Consider the following 15,700-nt stretch of genomic DNA (forward strand, 5'->3'; position numbering starts at 1 on the left):
GACAGCCGATACAGTTGAATAATTTTTGACCTGTCCAGACTACCAAAAGTATCATTCAACTGATAATTTGCCATTTTCTTGCCCTCATTATAAACAACCTCACTACTTGACATTTAAGAAATGACGGGTATCACACTAGAATTTGTGAATCATAGTAAAATCTAGGATACCTGAAGTAATGGTTCATTACTAGTGAATACTACGAAATTCTCAACACCATAAGTAATAACGCAATTTTGTGATAAACTCAAACTGAAGTTGATGAGTTGATTTACTGCACGTAAATCGATGACATAGTATTAGTGACTATTTTTTAAAACTGCGATGGTGATTCTCCCCTGAGTTAATCGAACTCCATCTCAGCCGTGTTGAAATGCACAGTGATATTATTCTATTCTGTAAATATGTATACATACGATATAGATCTGTACAGTTTTTGGCGTTGATGTCAAAAACGACGTTTGCTTAAAATGACAACAGAATGGTGCTCAATTTATACTTAATAATACCAGAATAGCAATGCGGATTTTTAATACTATATCCCGCATAACTATTTTTCCTACAACCTCTGACAGAGCTACAGTATTTTATAAACCAAATTAGCACTTTCATGTTGCAGAATATGGAGTTGCGTTTAATTTTTTACGTCTTTACTAAAACATATATTAAACATTTTATTCGTTCATTTAATTTTCCATGCGCAATTTCACACGGGGTAGGCAAAGTAAATAGTTTTGTCCACACTGTTTATACTTTTTTGATTAAAAATATATATATATATTTTTTTTCAGGCAATCACTATTTCAATTCGAGGTTAACGTGAAACTATTATATAAAGAGATTAGAGCACAGAGGATTATACTTGAAAGTAAGGTCAAGATGTTCTTTCTGAAAAAGAAAAGACGAAAGGGATACACTTATCTAACACTCAACATTAAAAATGTGGTATTAACTAGTAATACAGAATTTTCTGTAATTACGATATAACTATTATATATACAAACACAGCTATAAGTTTGGCCAACTGTCACTCATCAGCCTTATAGCCTTGCTTTTTGGCTCAGCCATTCAAATAATTTATATTGAAATCCCCTTAGAAGATTTATAGAGTCATTTTCAATAATTCTCACACATCATAGCTTGATCATCAAGTTATAAGGGTGGTCATACGGACCAATCACGCGCAACTTATTACCCAATGCGGTAAAAGTATACCTACAAGGTGATAAATAAATATTAAAACATACCAATTTAGAACTAGAACTAGAAACATTTTTGCCTGGTTTTCAAAACATAATCTCATTTGCTAAGAAAAACGACCGTAGAACCTCATTGAAAATCGACAAAAATACTGCCTTCTTTCTCCCCAAACATTACAATAACCAGTGGCGGTGAAATCCTCAGAAATGGATACATATCAACTGTCTAACCCATTGTCCGTACAAATAATGTAACTTGGTCTAAGCATTTTCGAAAATTAAAAAAGTTATATGACTTTATTTCTGCCAACCGAGATTGCATGGTTTTAATGAAAATTTGATTGTTTTATCGCGGAAAACCTTCGATTTAGTGGAATACCTTTGGTTCTACTCCATGTGCTTGTCACAGTTTGCTACGTATTTTTGTAAATATGTTGATTGGTAATTATACTTATAATTTTCTTAAACACACAGTAAAAATAATAATGTACTTGATTTATTGCGGACTATTCTGAGATCCAATGAGTGGGAATATTTGGGTGATTTGGCCAATGCCTTTTGTGCGCCCCTCCCTAAACAGTAGTCGCATTCCGACATGGAGATATTCCGGGTGGCCAACAAATCTGAACAGAACTGATGCAGTATTATTAGTCTGCAGTCCCTCTTCTTTCAAATCCATTATTCCTTCTATCGCGCACGTTTGACGCACGTTCCCGACGTGTACGGTTGCTTGAAATCCGGGATATATCGCTGTTGCGTGATAGACAACCAAAACGGTGGCCTGAAAGTAACAGTGAAATCACCAAAACTTTGAAAGTATTTACGTCTACATAGGTATTTTCGAATAAATTAACATTCATTTAGCGATATCAAAGTCTCATAGGCGTCAGTATTGGTCATTTCTAATTAACCCGCCAAAAATACGAGAGCGGTCACCCAAACATTTTAAAACCAGTATTGAATTGTACCTGGAAGAAAAATGTCGCACACGGATGATCTCGAGGTGAGACAAGAACCATTCCAGGTCGAAGGTGGGGCAATGGTGGGTCTCTGGCAGTTGGGGGTGCAATAGTTAGACTTGCACTCTGCGATGCTCGAACTAGACAACAAGGGGCTTTGTTTCTATGCAAACTAGCCACTTTGACAGGACTAAATTCACCATCTGGCAATGGTCCGACCAGCAGCGGAGTCCCAGGTGCAATAATCCCCCTTACCAGCAAGCCGCCTAGAACTGGCTCACTCAGTCCCACCACTCTGAAAAGTTATCAAAAAATGACCAAACCGTTTTTGTGTGCTACTATAAATCGATATACGAAAATAATCACCTAAATGTTTCGTCAATTTGAAACAAACACGATTCGGGATCTGAATCTGGAGGAGTGGATTCAGAAGGTAACAAATCTCTGATGAATGAGGTGAGTTCTTTCAGGCCTTCCCCCGTCACACAACTCACAGGAAATACAGGAATCGTTTCCAAATCATAGCCTTGACGCGCATTGCTGTTACTATCAGGAACAGAATACAGAACTGGTTGTTTAGAACAGCCATGAGCTCTCACAGTACTCTCAAGTTGAGCCAAAGCATCCCGGGCGTCACAGAGGCCAAGGTCAGTTTTGGTTATAACAACAAAAAGTGGTAGTCTCAGAGCAAGGCACAAAGCCAGATGTTCTTGGAAAGCCTCATTCATCGGCGGTGCTATAACCAGCATCACATGATGTGGACAATAGCCTAGAAATAGGTGTGCAATTTTTTGAGAAGTGACTTTAAGCACGTGTACATGCAAAGATTTATGTATTTATTAGTGCTCGGAGCTCGATCGCACCTGTAAGTCCCAGCAATGTTGTTCTCAAATATTTGCGATGACCAGCCAAATCGATGAATGTCACAACTTTGGAAGCTTGTTCACAAATCTCTTCCGCAGTGTTCATCTCAGCATAGTTGAGTACGTGACCTTCGCTATCAAAGCCAATTATCTCATGGGATATTGATGACGTACGTCCTGTTCTAATTTCGTGCAGATGACGAAACATATTCAAACGTGCTCTTCCCCTTCCATTATCCAGCTCACCTTGTGTCAGCACTCCTGTGTTATGCAGATAACATCATGAGTATGTCACAATAGAGTCTAGTAGATTATTACTTATGTAAATGCAAGAAATATCTGTTCTGTAATGTTTTGCATTTCAACTGAATCCTATTTCTTGGATCGATTTTGAAGTGTAATCAATAATAGGGAGAATTGTGGCTGCTAAGTACACTCAATGGGTAAGATCAGAATATTAATTTGAAATTAGTCCTCAAACCTAGCAACGTTGATTTTCCAGCATCTTGTCCGCCTGTTACAGCAAGTCTCAACTCAACAACGGTTTCTTGATCCTCTCTATCGTCTTTTCGTAGCTTTCTTACTAATACCTCGGCAACTCGTTTATTTTCGGATTCATTTTTCGGAGTGTTTCTGTTCTGTTCCTTCTCATTGCAGTGAACGTTGTTGTTGGTGAGTTTCTCTCGAAGTACATCTGTGGTTGCACCCAGTCTGGCTGCCATTTCCCTTAAGGTTTTGAGTGAAGCCTTCATTTCCTCCCTTGACAGACCTGCCAGTCTGCCATTGTCTTCGACTCCTAATCGGTAGTCATTAAACTGATAAGGTTGGTATTCTAAGTGAAACTGGACTTTAATTACATAATTTTACATGTACTGGGGACTTGTAGAATCTAAAAATTAACGAACAAACAGTCATCTAATAGTCGGCGATTGCGCACCAATTTGATAAATTGCTTCCCCATGTCCTTCCCGAAGTCTCCATTTCATTTGTGTAACCAGATGCTCAAATCTCTGGCTTGAGGGGTTCACGAGCTTTAATTTATACTCAATATTTCCTTGTTCTGGTTCAGGAGGAAGTCTTTGTTCAACATCAGATGCGATGTGTTCCTGATCCTCGTCATTGCTGGAACTCTCACAATCGGATGACCCATTGCCCTCTTGCTCAAAACGATCCCAAGTTTCCTTGCCTTTTCCCTTTCCTTCTCCAGGATCGAACAATCCAAGAAACGACTCCATTTTAATAAATATGATTCACCCACTGTAAAGAAAAATCCAGGTACATTTAGCATTTCAAAATAATTAGAACTGATATTTTATTTCTTCTTAAAATAGGAATGTAGTTCGGCTGCGTAATATCACCAAAGCCTGTAAACAAAGCCAGGTACAAAAATACATTTGGCATGATGCAAACATGAATTATAGGTATGCATGTAAAATACACTGATATACAGTTACTACGGGAACCAAAATAAGTATATTTGGTTATAGTAGCAAGCGTATAAGGTCAGAGCTAGCATTGGACAACAGTCAAAATAAATCATATCTACGATTGACATTAATAATAAATTGTTATATTATCAATTACATAACTATGTATCGCTTATCCATCTGTTGCTCAAGATGAGAGAAAACGATTCGTTTGAAAAGGAATGTAGTTGAAATTTTTTTCAAATCTGACCTACGGAGGTGATGCAATACGTATAATATGTCGGGTGTTGCATTTTTTCCAACTATATTCAGCCATGACATTGTCTAACATTAATTGCGAAATAAATTTGCACATCTCGCGAAATTTTTTTCTCGTCAACCTGCTACAAGAATGACACGTTTATACACCTATGTCACATGGGCTTTTGACAGCTGTGTTTCGTGACGGTGATTGGCTGCGGCTATTTCGCGACGGCAGAAAACCGTAAGTAAGTAAGTAATATGTAATTCGGTACAGGTGTACATATTAGGGATAATTATAAGTCGAAAGATGTGAAGGAGTGGTATTAATATTCGTAATTCATACTGTCAATATTGATTTACGGTAATAGACAATTGTGTTATTTGCATAAGAGCAGCGAGCGTGTAACCAAAAGTAAAAGTGACAGAAAGTGACGCAACAGACAAAAAAACAAAATAGCAAACACTAAACATCTTGTCAGGAAAAAATTTCGTAAAAATAGCTCGACATGTTAATAGTCCATAACTAAAAGTTTGACTACACAAAATACCTGCAAAGCTTGTACTTTCTTGCCCGAAATTCACTCTCTGATATGCACCGCAAATGTTGAATTTTAAATCCCTATCCAATACCGACGAAAACCTCGACAGCCATATTGGTCGCACTTTCCCTCCACGCCCTCCTCCGCAGTCCGCTGCTCTTTGCTGTGATGTTTGATGGCGGCCGCAGCGTCAATGACGCGGGTGACATGCGTGGAGGGGGGAGGGGGGAGATACGGCGCGAAACTTTAGCGAGCGGGATCGCGCGCAGCCTTGACAAACACCCTTGTCGTCCAGCAAACGTGAATTTTTAACAGTATAATTTTCAAACACAAGCCAGCATTTCAATTTGAAGGAAATCATGTGTACCTCCTCACGATTATAGGATAATCATTGATTAATGCGAAGTAATTGTAAAGTAAATCACAGTCACAAACAGAAACAGCTGAGCAAAAAATTTAGCGATTTGTACCTTATTTTCGTTTATTCAGACAGGTGAGAGAAGTAAAAAAACGAATTACGTAACACCATTCTTAATGATAATAAACAATTATCGTTGCGCTATGTATATCAAAGGACAACACAATTCGATCCTAAGATACATCCGTAATTGAGAATATAGATCATATGAATAGATGCGTATTGTCCGATAACAATTTTGACGGCAATATTATATTTTATTGATAATTTTCAAATTTGCAAGTTACATATGTTGCTTCCGCAAAGCATACGTAGAAATAATATACGTCTTATGTTAAAACGAAGCACCATGCTAAGCTGTGTAGGTAAATGCACGGTAACACATATCCAATAAAAATGTTATGTTAATTATTCGTAAGGGTAAAGCAGAGAGCGTGATTCAACTGACAGTGCCTCCGGGCGATAATACTTTAGCCTCGTTAGCTTTTTCCAAGGCATGAAGATTTCTTGTACCTTTGAGAGTTTATTAGAATTATACGTATGACACTCATGTCTAATTGCAATTTTGACCAAAATCCGTCCTATGTATGTAAAGCTATTCACGTTTCAAACATGTAGATGTACTTGATGTTTCGATCAATTGAACTTGATAGAAAACTCGAATTTTAGCCTCCAGCTGACTTACTAAGATTCACTTACCACCCCAGGGCATATTGTCAAGACTCTGCGATACTAGCAACAGGTCGGGTTCTGATCAAGTGTAAATAATCGAAACTCTGTAAACAATATATTTGCATTCTTTTTGTAGCCATGGATAATAGACCTCATGACCTCTACCTCGATAATGTGAAGTCACCCTGGCCATCTATCCTATAAATTATATATTAAGTTGTTTCGTTTAAAGGCAACATTTTTTTTCGGTTCTACCAGAAAAACTTGTACACAACAAAAAAGCAATCCTGGCAGGAGGATATTTCTTAAATCCACTTTTCAAAGGTTGCATCCAGAATTTGAAGTTTGACCATTTGAAAAACATGAAGTAGTAATTATTTTTCTCATAATTTTTACCAACTAGCTCCATTTAATAATACGGATTTGGTCCTGAAAGAGTTTGTTAGAGAATTGAATTCTCTTTAAGAATGTGTATTCAGTAAAATCCTTAACCGGAATGGTTCAAACAATATAAGCCTCTGCTCTAACACAGAAATTTCAATTTTACAAAGTTCATATCATCGGGCAAGCCAATATATCGGTTTTCCACTCCTCTGGAGGTCAATTTTCTACAATTTGCTTCTAGGGATCAAGTTCATTTCATTGAATGCTGCTGAGTGGTAACAATTATTAAAAAAATTACACTTTCTACATGTTATTTTAATGAGAAAACTGGGGATTCCAAGAGTGACCTTTGAAAATTATATTTAAAACATATACTACGTGACGATTTTTTTACAGCAAGTTTTTCACGTCAGATCGAAAAAAAGTGTTGCTTCGAAATAAAACATCTGCATACATACACATATAATATTTATAGCTTATATACATACATATCTGCATACCGTGAATATTTTTTGAAGCGGATCCCTGAAGGCTACTCAAGGTGATTTTGTCCCTTGGGCTAACCGCTATAGGTGACCCGCACCATACGGATATTGGGTCTGCTTCATTGGATATTCACGGCATATACCACGCTACATTATGTACATTAAAATAAAATTAGGTATGAAATCTTCATGTTAAAATTTTACTTCATTGGGGAAGAAGCGGCTCACTACCTGCTCTCACAACGCTTTTACCCGATGAAACAGCTGCAGCTGGACTCTGCTCAGAAATTTCTGACTTTGTACACTTCTCTGACTTTAAAAGGGCCTCATTCAAACACACATTATTCAGGCTTACTGCACTATTAGAAAAAATAGCCATTGCGGATGTCGGCTTGGTCGTATCAATGTTATTAAAATCTGCCTCCCGAGAGACAGGAGTTGGACTTGATTCGGTGGTATTCGAATCTGCGTGCGACGCGATCAGGTCACATGCTTTTCCCAATATTACCAAACTATTCAGAACCCGAAACGATATAAGAACAAGGTATGCCATAATAAAGAGAATCAAATTTGCTGGTCTGGCGGTAGGAGTTAAAGTCGTGCACAGAACACGAGCCATTGCAACGCCGAGAGGAAGCGGTATAAAACCCATTCGACGGGCGACCAGGTCCGATTGGTCTGAAAATGCCGTCTCCTGCCGTGTTTGCGCCATATCATAAGCCAGGCTAACCGTGTAGTCCCTATACACGGTTGAACGAAGCTCGTTGAAACGGGTGATGAATGCGTGCTTTACCTTGGACAACAAGGGGAATTTTCATTTACTCGTCAAATGCTAGCTTGCTTTTGTGCCTTAGTATATCAGACACATTTGTCCTATGGCTTGTAAAATAAGTAAATACCTACCCAATCAACAAGAACTTCTGCCACAAGTACAAGTATACAATCAGGAAGAAGAATGACAAGACGATCGGCTTTCCAAGAATATTCCTTCATAGTTTGCAAGCATACGGCGAGGAGGAGGACAGCCAGATGAAATCGCTCTCTTACATCGCTACAAGATACTTGAAATAAGTTGTTCTTATCAAACTTTTTGAAGACTGATCCCTTTAGTTCAACGAACTATAAAGAAATACAAAATTCAATATTAATTTCACATGTTATAATGGATGCATCATTTATTCATTTCATTATCAGGTGAATCGATCGAAATTGATAACATGTACCATGTATGGGTGATACCTTGCAGATGGTGTACAGTTTTAAAATGTAATAGCAACTTACATTGTTTGACATCATGATGGTTAGCAAACCCTTATTGTTACTATTTATTGCCACATTAAGAGTCGTCGCCTGGAAAAGCACCAAAATGCTGTGCAGCACTGGCACAATCTTTTAAGGAATAAACAATTTAATGCAACAAAAGGGAATGTGCCAAATAACATCAAATACTGCATGTCCATCTTTGTTTGAAAAGGATACAGACATAGGCAAAAGCAAAAAGAAGGTGAGGCAGTGTTCCAAGATGGCGAGTGTGGTTCGAATGAGAACGAGTGCGTGGTTCCGTGGCTGTCCATAACAAGGCGTCGATTGTATCTTGTCCAAAGGCGCTGAATAGCCGATCGCCAACTTCTAGCATGTTGTAAAAGATATAAAGCTTGATAACGGACTGGCTTTTTACAAGATGATACATCATGGAAGTGTCTACTCGCCAGGTTGCAGCCCAACATGCAACAACAACGACTCCTTTCAGAAGATCACAAACCTCTGCCGGCCTCAATAACCTCTCTCCTTTTTTGCCGTTCATTTTTTTACCTCTATAACAAAACCGGACGGGATAATACAAATTTTATTTACTCACTGACACTGAAGGTTTTATCTTCTATTTGCAGTAACTATACAACTCACCTTAAACAGCGCATCAATGGCCTTGTCACTACCGCCCAAAGAGCCATGACAAATCTCAGGGGCAGGAAAGTGTAAACAAACAGGAATGAATCTGCACACTAATAATAGGACATGCAAAACGTCATTTATATTGAATTATCTATTTCCTTCTTCCGCACAAAATCTTTGTTCGTTGTAATTAGTAATAAGTTTGAGAATTCACGGTAACCACTCACTTGGAAAAACCCATAAGCCATGAACTTCTCAAGTTCCCTTGGTATCTTCATAAATGAATAGATTTTCTCGCGTCTGGCGGAGTATCGTTCTTCGTCATGTTCCAATTGATAGCCACGTGTAAGTTCTGTTTTCAAAAATTGACCCAGCGATATCCCTGCTGAGATGGGACAATTTATTTGATAAATGGTAAGTATATGGATGATTGAAATCAAACTAAAACAACTACCATTTAACCTAAAAAACCATTTGCGTTGTGTAGTACAACCGTTGTAATTAAAGACTATTAAGTAGGGATAACGAGTCTTATTGGAAGAATTTGGAGGGTCGTGCACGGTGTAGATGGATAAACATCTCTTTGGAAATATAAGTACCGTGTTTTTTTGCAGTGTCCTGTTTAACTGACAGCTTAGGAGTTGCAGGACGACTCGGTTGAAAATTGACAGTTTCTATACGACTCCCCTGCAGTCCTGACGCCTTGCTAGGACCTCGAAATTTGATGTGTGTTTTCTCTGCAAACATCGCTTCGCTTTGAACGGGCTTGTCATCTTCCGTGTTCATTCTGTTCGATGCGAATATGCACGTTGAAAAGTTCTTCCTCTTGACTCACGGACATAGTCTTGCACGGAACAGCTGTTCAATCCTACAGCACCGTAGCAAAAATCCCTTCTCCTAGCAGCTCGTATCGCATGCATCACATGTATGTAGCTGTAGCTGGGCGGGTGAGTATGCATTGGCAACGGGCGGCAGTGTGGTGCTGAATTGACAGGCATTTAAAAATGGCGGAATCATCGACGAGAGATTCGGATGATGATCAAATTTATTCGAAAATAATCATTATCGGAGCTGGAATGGCCGGTTTGGCAGCGGCTAACCATTTTTTAAAAAATGGAGAAACCGATTTCATTATGCTTGAAGCAAGAGGACGTATAGGTGGACGTATTGTGGCTATAGAAATGGGTAAAATTCATCATAACCTCAAAAATCCTTTCCGTTAGCGGCTCCTATTATTTTTTAATACATGCAACCTTACGATCGGTACATAATAAATTGTGTCGTGACTCTATCTGTTGCGTGCGAAATTTTTCAAACTTGTGATTTGATAAAAATTGGTGAACTAATTGTTATGGGAGGATCTTGTAACATTTTCTTAAAAATTTATCAATACTCGTGATCAACATCCCAGGTGCAAATTATTCTAAATTCTATTATGTTGCACTTGAAGTGGAATTTTTTTTCTCCGTAGTAATTTCACCCCAACATTTGGTCAGATTTAAAATCTTCTGGCAACTGAACTGCCGTTACGGATCGCTTGTAAATATCGATTTTTCAGGTAACGAAAAGGTCGAGTTGGGCGCCAATTGGATCCATGGAGTATTAGGCAATCCGATATTCGAACTAGCAATGGCAAACGGATTGATAGACATAATCAGTGTGCCAAAACCACACAAGGTAGTAGCAGCAATGGAAGATGGAAAACAAGTGCCATTCCAAGTACTTCAAGAAATTTACGAAGCCTATGTGTGTTTCCTAAGGCGCTGTGAGGAATATTTTTTAAGTGCCTATAGTCCCCCTGAGGGAGTAGACAGTGTAGGTGCTCACATTGCACTTGAAGCTGATCTTTATCTCTCCTCGCTGCCCCCTGAAGAAAGGAAACGAAGAGAATTACTTTTCGACTGTTTGCTCAAAAGAGAAACATGCATAACCGGCTGTGATACAATGGACGAGGTAGATCTCTTGGAGATGGGATCTTATGCAGAACTTCAGGGTGGAAACATAAGCTTGCCACAAGGGTACAGCGCGATTCTGGAACCAGTTGCCAGACACATTCCTAAAAATTGTATTCGTACTAGGCATATTGTCTCAAGTATACGGTGAGTGGATTGAATTCAAAAAATTCTTCAGTACTGAATTAAATTTTGACTCCATAATTCATATTCTTAAAGGTTGAGTACAGAGATTTTCCCAGAGGTTTAATCTAGGTATTGTTAATGCACTGTTCGCAGGTGGGATATAAATGTAGATGCAGCAGATGGTACTGATTCTGATGATTCTGATAGGACAGTAATACGAAGTACCAAAAAAGATTGGCCTGTGGAGGTGTGTTGTGAAAATGGCAAGAAATTTTTTGCAGAAAAAATTGTTTGCACTTTACCATTGGGTGTACTGAAAGAAAAAGCTCGTGAACTGTTCAAACCTTCATTACCCACTTCTAAATTAGATGCTATAGATCGGCTTTTGTTTGGAACTGTCGATAAAATATTCCTGGAGTATGAAAGGCCATTCCTGAATCCAGGAATATCCGAAATCATGCTTCTTTGGGATGACAGAAGCTTGCCAGAGGCTGAGAAAGAGGATCTAAGTAAAACTTGGTTCCGGAAAATTTACTCGTTTAGTAAAGTTTCGGATACATTATTACTTGGTTGGATATCTGGTGAGCAATAATAATCTGCTCATCTGTTGTAGCTCGGACAATGGCAAGCAACATCTTTTTATACATGTTGAACGTTTTTCATACCAGGAAACGCTGCTGAATACATGGAAAGGCTCAGTACAAAAGAGGTAGCTGAAGCATGTACGTCTATACTGAGAAGATTCCTCAACGACCCATTTGTCCCTGTACCAAAAGCCTGCGTAACAACTTCGTGGCACTCACAGCCATTTAGTCGAGGTTCTTATACAGCAATAGCAGTTGGTGCAGGCCAGATGGATATAGAAACCATCGTTGAACCTTTGCACAGTGGCGACGATGCAACAAATGTAAGAGTGACATTTGCTGGGGAACATACTCACTCATCGTTTTACAGTACTGTTCATGGAGCGTATTTAACAGGCAGACGTGCTGCGCAAACTATTCTAGATTCCAGAAAAAGGGAAAAACAGCCACTAAGTCTTAGTTGCGAAGACACAAGTGATCTTAGTTCATGGATCCAAGGCATTTCTCTAGATTAGTTTCGATTATTCTTTCAGCCCATTCCACCTCAGAGCAAAAGAAAATGACTTAAGAATTAATTGACCAGTTGGCCTAAGCAAACATCATGCATAAAAATTTCCATATGGGGAAAAAATGTTCCTGCACGTCTCACATTTTAAAATTAATTAAATGAATATCCAGAGTCGTTTTGCGTTTCAACATTACACACGTTACAGAGGAAAATTTAGAGCAATTTCCGTGTTTCATTTTTCATCTTCGCCTTACATACGTGATATGTACATACTCTGAGGAAACGTATGTATTTTTAAATTTCAGCAAGTGATACGCAACATACGCCAAAAAAATTTTTATTTGACCTAGCTTTAAACTGATTGATACTCTCAGAAAATCCCGTTGTTATACAAAATACAGCTGTGTGGCGTGATTTGATTATGTAAACACTATTGCTTGTGTAAGTATTAAGACAAATTAGGAGAAAATAATTCATTTTTAAGCTAGTTTTTTCGCTGCACTGTAATAACAAGAACTGTAAGTAGATGATATAACTAGTAACATAGCTCAATGTTTTCTGATTCCTTTGATTATATCGCTATATGGAAGTGAAACGATAGTTTGTTTCACATGCCTTTAAGCCTATGATGTTGTGCTCAAATCATTTTTTTAGCTACTTCTTAATTTTACTAATGCTTTGTATATGATTCCGGTTTATATGCACGTAGATTGCAACGTTGTAAATATAATATAATTCATGATTGCCTACGTTATGTACATAAAAATGTCTATCTAGTGTTAGATTTCGATGAGAATAGCAGTACGCATAAATCAGGCAGCAAAGCTTACTAAAAATAATTTTTCATATATCACATTGTCTGTGACACAAACGTTTTATCTAGTCAAATTATATCCGTCATTTATGGCACATAATTGGAACCTTCTTTAGCTTTGACTTAATTTATTAAGTAATGATTTACCACACCTTAAAAATGATGCCGAAAATCGGTGATAGAATATATATATTTCTTTAAAATGACAGGTGGATTATTGGACGTTACATGAATTTCTCCCCTTACTTACCTGTATGTAATAAGTACAAGTAGACCTAGGTATAATCAATTGCCAACATAAAGGTTTACTTTTCATCTCTTGTTGATAACATCGAACCTTGTATAAATCAGAAGAAAGCGTTTACTGTTTTCGGGTGACTTTATTAATCGAGATTGTTCGATTCACAGTACATGGTAATGTTCTAAAATAATATTAGTGAGCAGATTTATATATAGATATATAGCGTAATCTCTGCTAGTATCAATGACAGAGCTGGGATCTTGCGATCATCTAATACCAAAGTACAACATGTATTTTCAAAGTGAAACTAGTGTGAGTTTGTTAGCATGGGGCTCATGCAACATGATCGTGTACACACTAGATGCCGAGACGAGGGTGAAATTAGTCTAGTCGTAATTTTACATCATTTTCAGTAAAATCAATAGACCCAATTTGATACTTTCGTTACCGATAGCAATTTATGTACATTTTGTGTATAATGTATGTATAGATGTAATAGATTTATCATTTCTTCGAGATTTTGAAGGCAGGTCTTTCATTCACTTAATTCTTCTAAAATACTTTGTATACTGAATTAACAGTCGCTGGATTTCAAATGATATCATGCAATATCAGCAGTATTATAACAATCAATATGTTTGGTGTCTAAGAAGCTATTTCAGATCAGTACAAGAATGCACAAGCCAAAGCCCGATTGCATGAAGTAATCAATAACCACTTTAGGTACTCTTATGTCACTTTTTTTAACTTGCTGAACGTAGTAAATGTGCCGACTCAATTTTCAGTTGATCACAATTTTATTCGATTATATATATTGTAACCATTTACAGATGATGCGTTTTTTATTTATATACGTGTATGTTGACGTTAATCAATATTTATTATGGATACAATGAGAATAAATTATCCTTTAACATGATTGAAAGTTTTACAGTTCTTATTCATTCGCAATTGACAAAGGACTTGCAGGTCAAGAAGCAGCATTCTGTAATCTCTACTTCACTTCGTAAGTTACTTGTCGCATTTCTTTTGGTATAATGATACGAATTCTGACATCAATAAATTCCATAATCTTCATAAAACAATATGTTGTTTCTGTGAAGTTGAAAAGCTTCTGCACTTGTCAGATTATTCATTATGTTCAAAATTTACCAGAAATATAATTTTCATGTCAATTTGTTCTCCACTTTGATCAATTTTCAATAGAAGTGGGTGACCCAAATGCCAATAATAAAAATTTTTGCAATGTTTTTTTTACAATAGCTGAACTGTCGGATGAAGTTCTCATGTTTAATCTCGTTATTCACTTATCACAAAATCAACTGTTGATTCTTTACAACTAATTTCTAATGTTCCTAACTGTAAAATTTAAAATTAATGTGTATTTTTAAAGTTTATGAAGATATCCAGTCCTTCTCGGTCAAAAGCTATCGTTCAAATCGCTGTTAAAAATGTTTTATGTACATACATTCGTTAATATCACGCAATTGTAACACACCAATCATGTTTTTGGCATAATATATCCAATTCATCGAATCGCTCGCTGTTACGATCAAATGTCACTCCTAAATTTAATTTCAAGTATCATCAAACTGTGGGTATAAAAAGCGCTACAAAAATATGGATGTTTTTTTTTATCGCAATTTGATATAACGTACAAGTTTGTATTTACTATGTATTACGACTCTTTCATATTTTTCTAAAAATAATTACAACAAGACTGCTTCAATTTCACCTTTAATTATGAAATGAGGTTTACAGGCTACACACAAAAATGGTGGTCGTTTACTGAATGTCTAAAAGTACACTTTTTTTTGTAACAGATGTAAAGTGATACTTAAAAAAGAAGTAATAACAATGTAAATACTTATAGTGCATTCGGTATTTACATTTGATTCCTTGATTACCTCAAAACGCGACGCTTCATCTCTCTCCTCGCGACGCATTTCGAGGAGTTCTTCTCTTGTCAGGACGCATTTCGAGGTAATCGAGGAATCAGATGTAAATACCGCATACGGCTTTATTTTTCGCGAGTGCCTAAGAACTTGGCGAATTAATTAGTTTTATTTTATTCAAATTGTCGAAAAAGTTTTATTAAGATAAACAGCTGCGAATGGTAGAAAATTTCTAGTACAGTTACAATGTCGCGTTTCGTAGCCTGCCTTCATCATTATTCACCTTTGCATAATATTTTTTTCTTCAAAAATTACAATTCGTAAAATTACTAAACAGCGTATTTTTGAATCATCACCTAACTCTTTTTTTGTTTTTCAACTTTCAATTTGTATTTCATTCTACTTGCCATCAAGTCTTTCGCTTCAAATCAAACATTCTCAAACAACGTGACAATCTTGATTTTTTATCGAGGCCATTATAAGTAATGTAAAAAAAAT

The 15,700-nt window shown here is 37.1% G+C and overlaps 3 protein-coding genes across 6 annotated transcripts; 1 reads left to right on the forward strand and 2 right to left on the reverse strand.

The window, feature by feature from the left end:
- Positions 1-325: 325 nt before the first annotated feature.
- Positions 326-4,256, reverse strand: LOC124413052 (GTP-binding protein 2). Of its 3 annotated transcripts, none has more exons than XM_046893371.1 (6): positions 3,959-4,256; positions 3,503-3,817; positions 3,022-3,282; positions 2,525-2,927; positions 2,168-2,453; positions 326-1,980 (listed from the first exon to the last, which is right to left on the reverse strand). In XM_046893371.1, the coding sequence occupies exons 1-6, from the start codon at positions 4,254-4,256 to the stop codon at positions 1,696-1,698; spliced, it is 1,848 nt and encodes a 615-aa protein (XP_046749327.1). In that variant the 3' UTR covers positions 326-1,695. The 3 variants fall into 3 exon arrangements, with proteins under 3 accessions (XP_046749327.1, XP_046749326.1, XP_046749328.1); XM_046893370.1 differs by having other exon boundaries at positions 3,503-3,868; XM_046893372.1 differs by having other exon boundaries at positions 3,503-3,836; positions 3,959-4,117.
- Positions 4,257-7,150: 2,894 nt separating this feature from the next.
- LOC124413055 (protein TAPT1 homolog) lies at positions 7,151-9,989 on the reverse strand. 2 transcript variants are annotated; one of them, XM_046893377.1, is made up of 7 exons: positions 9,682-9,989; positions 9,310-9,467; positions 9,095-9,192; positions 8,669-9,003; positions 8,471-8,568; positions 8,093-8,308; positions 7,151-7,982 (listed from the first exon to the last, which is right to left on the reverse strand). In XM_046893377.1, the coding sequence occupies exons 1-7, from the start codon at positions 9,866-9,868 to the stop codon at positions 7,395-7,397; spliced, it is 1,680 nt and encodes a 559-aa protein (XP_046749333.1). In that variant the 5' UTR covers positions 9,869-9,989; the 3' UTR covers positions 7,151-7,394. The 2 variants fall into 2 exon arrangements, with proteins under 2 accessions (XP_046749333.1, XP_046749334.1); XM_046893378.1 differs by having other exon boundaries at positions 9,310-9,464; positions 9,682-9,988.
- A 74-nt stretch (positions 9,990-10,063) lies between these two features.
- Positions 10,064-15,680, forward strand: LOC124413056 (spermine oxidase). The gene is made up of 4 exons (XM_046893379.1): positions 10,064-10,267; positions 10,641-11,181; positions 11,314-11,741; positions 11,829-15,680. The coding sequence occupies exons 1-4, from the start codon at positions 10,087-10,089 to the stop codon at positions 12,257-12,259; spliced, it is 1,581 nt and encodes a 526-aa protein (XP_046749335.1). The 5' UTR covers positions 10,064-10,086; the 3' UTR covers positions 12,260-15,680.
- The last annotated feature ends 20 nt before the right edge of the window (positions 15,681-15,700 follow it).

Source organism: Diprion similis, chromosome 12 (genome assembly GCF_021155765.1).
Source record: "Diprion similis isolate iyDipSimi1 chromosome 12, iyDipSimi1.1, whole genome shotgun sequence".
NCBI lineage: Eukaryota > Metazoa > Arthropoda > Insecta > Hymenoptera > Diprionidae > Diprion > Diprion similis.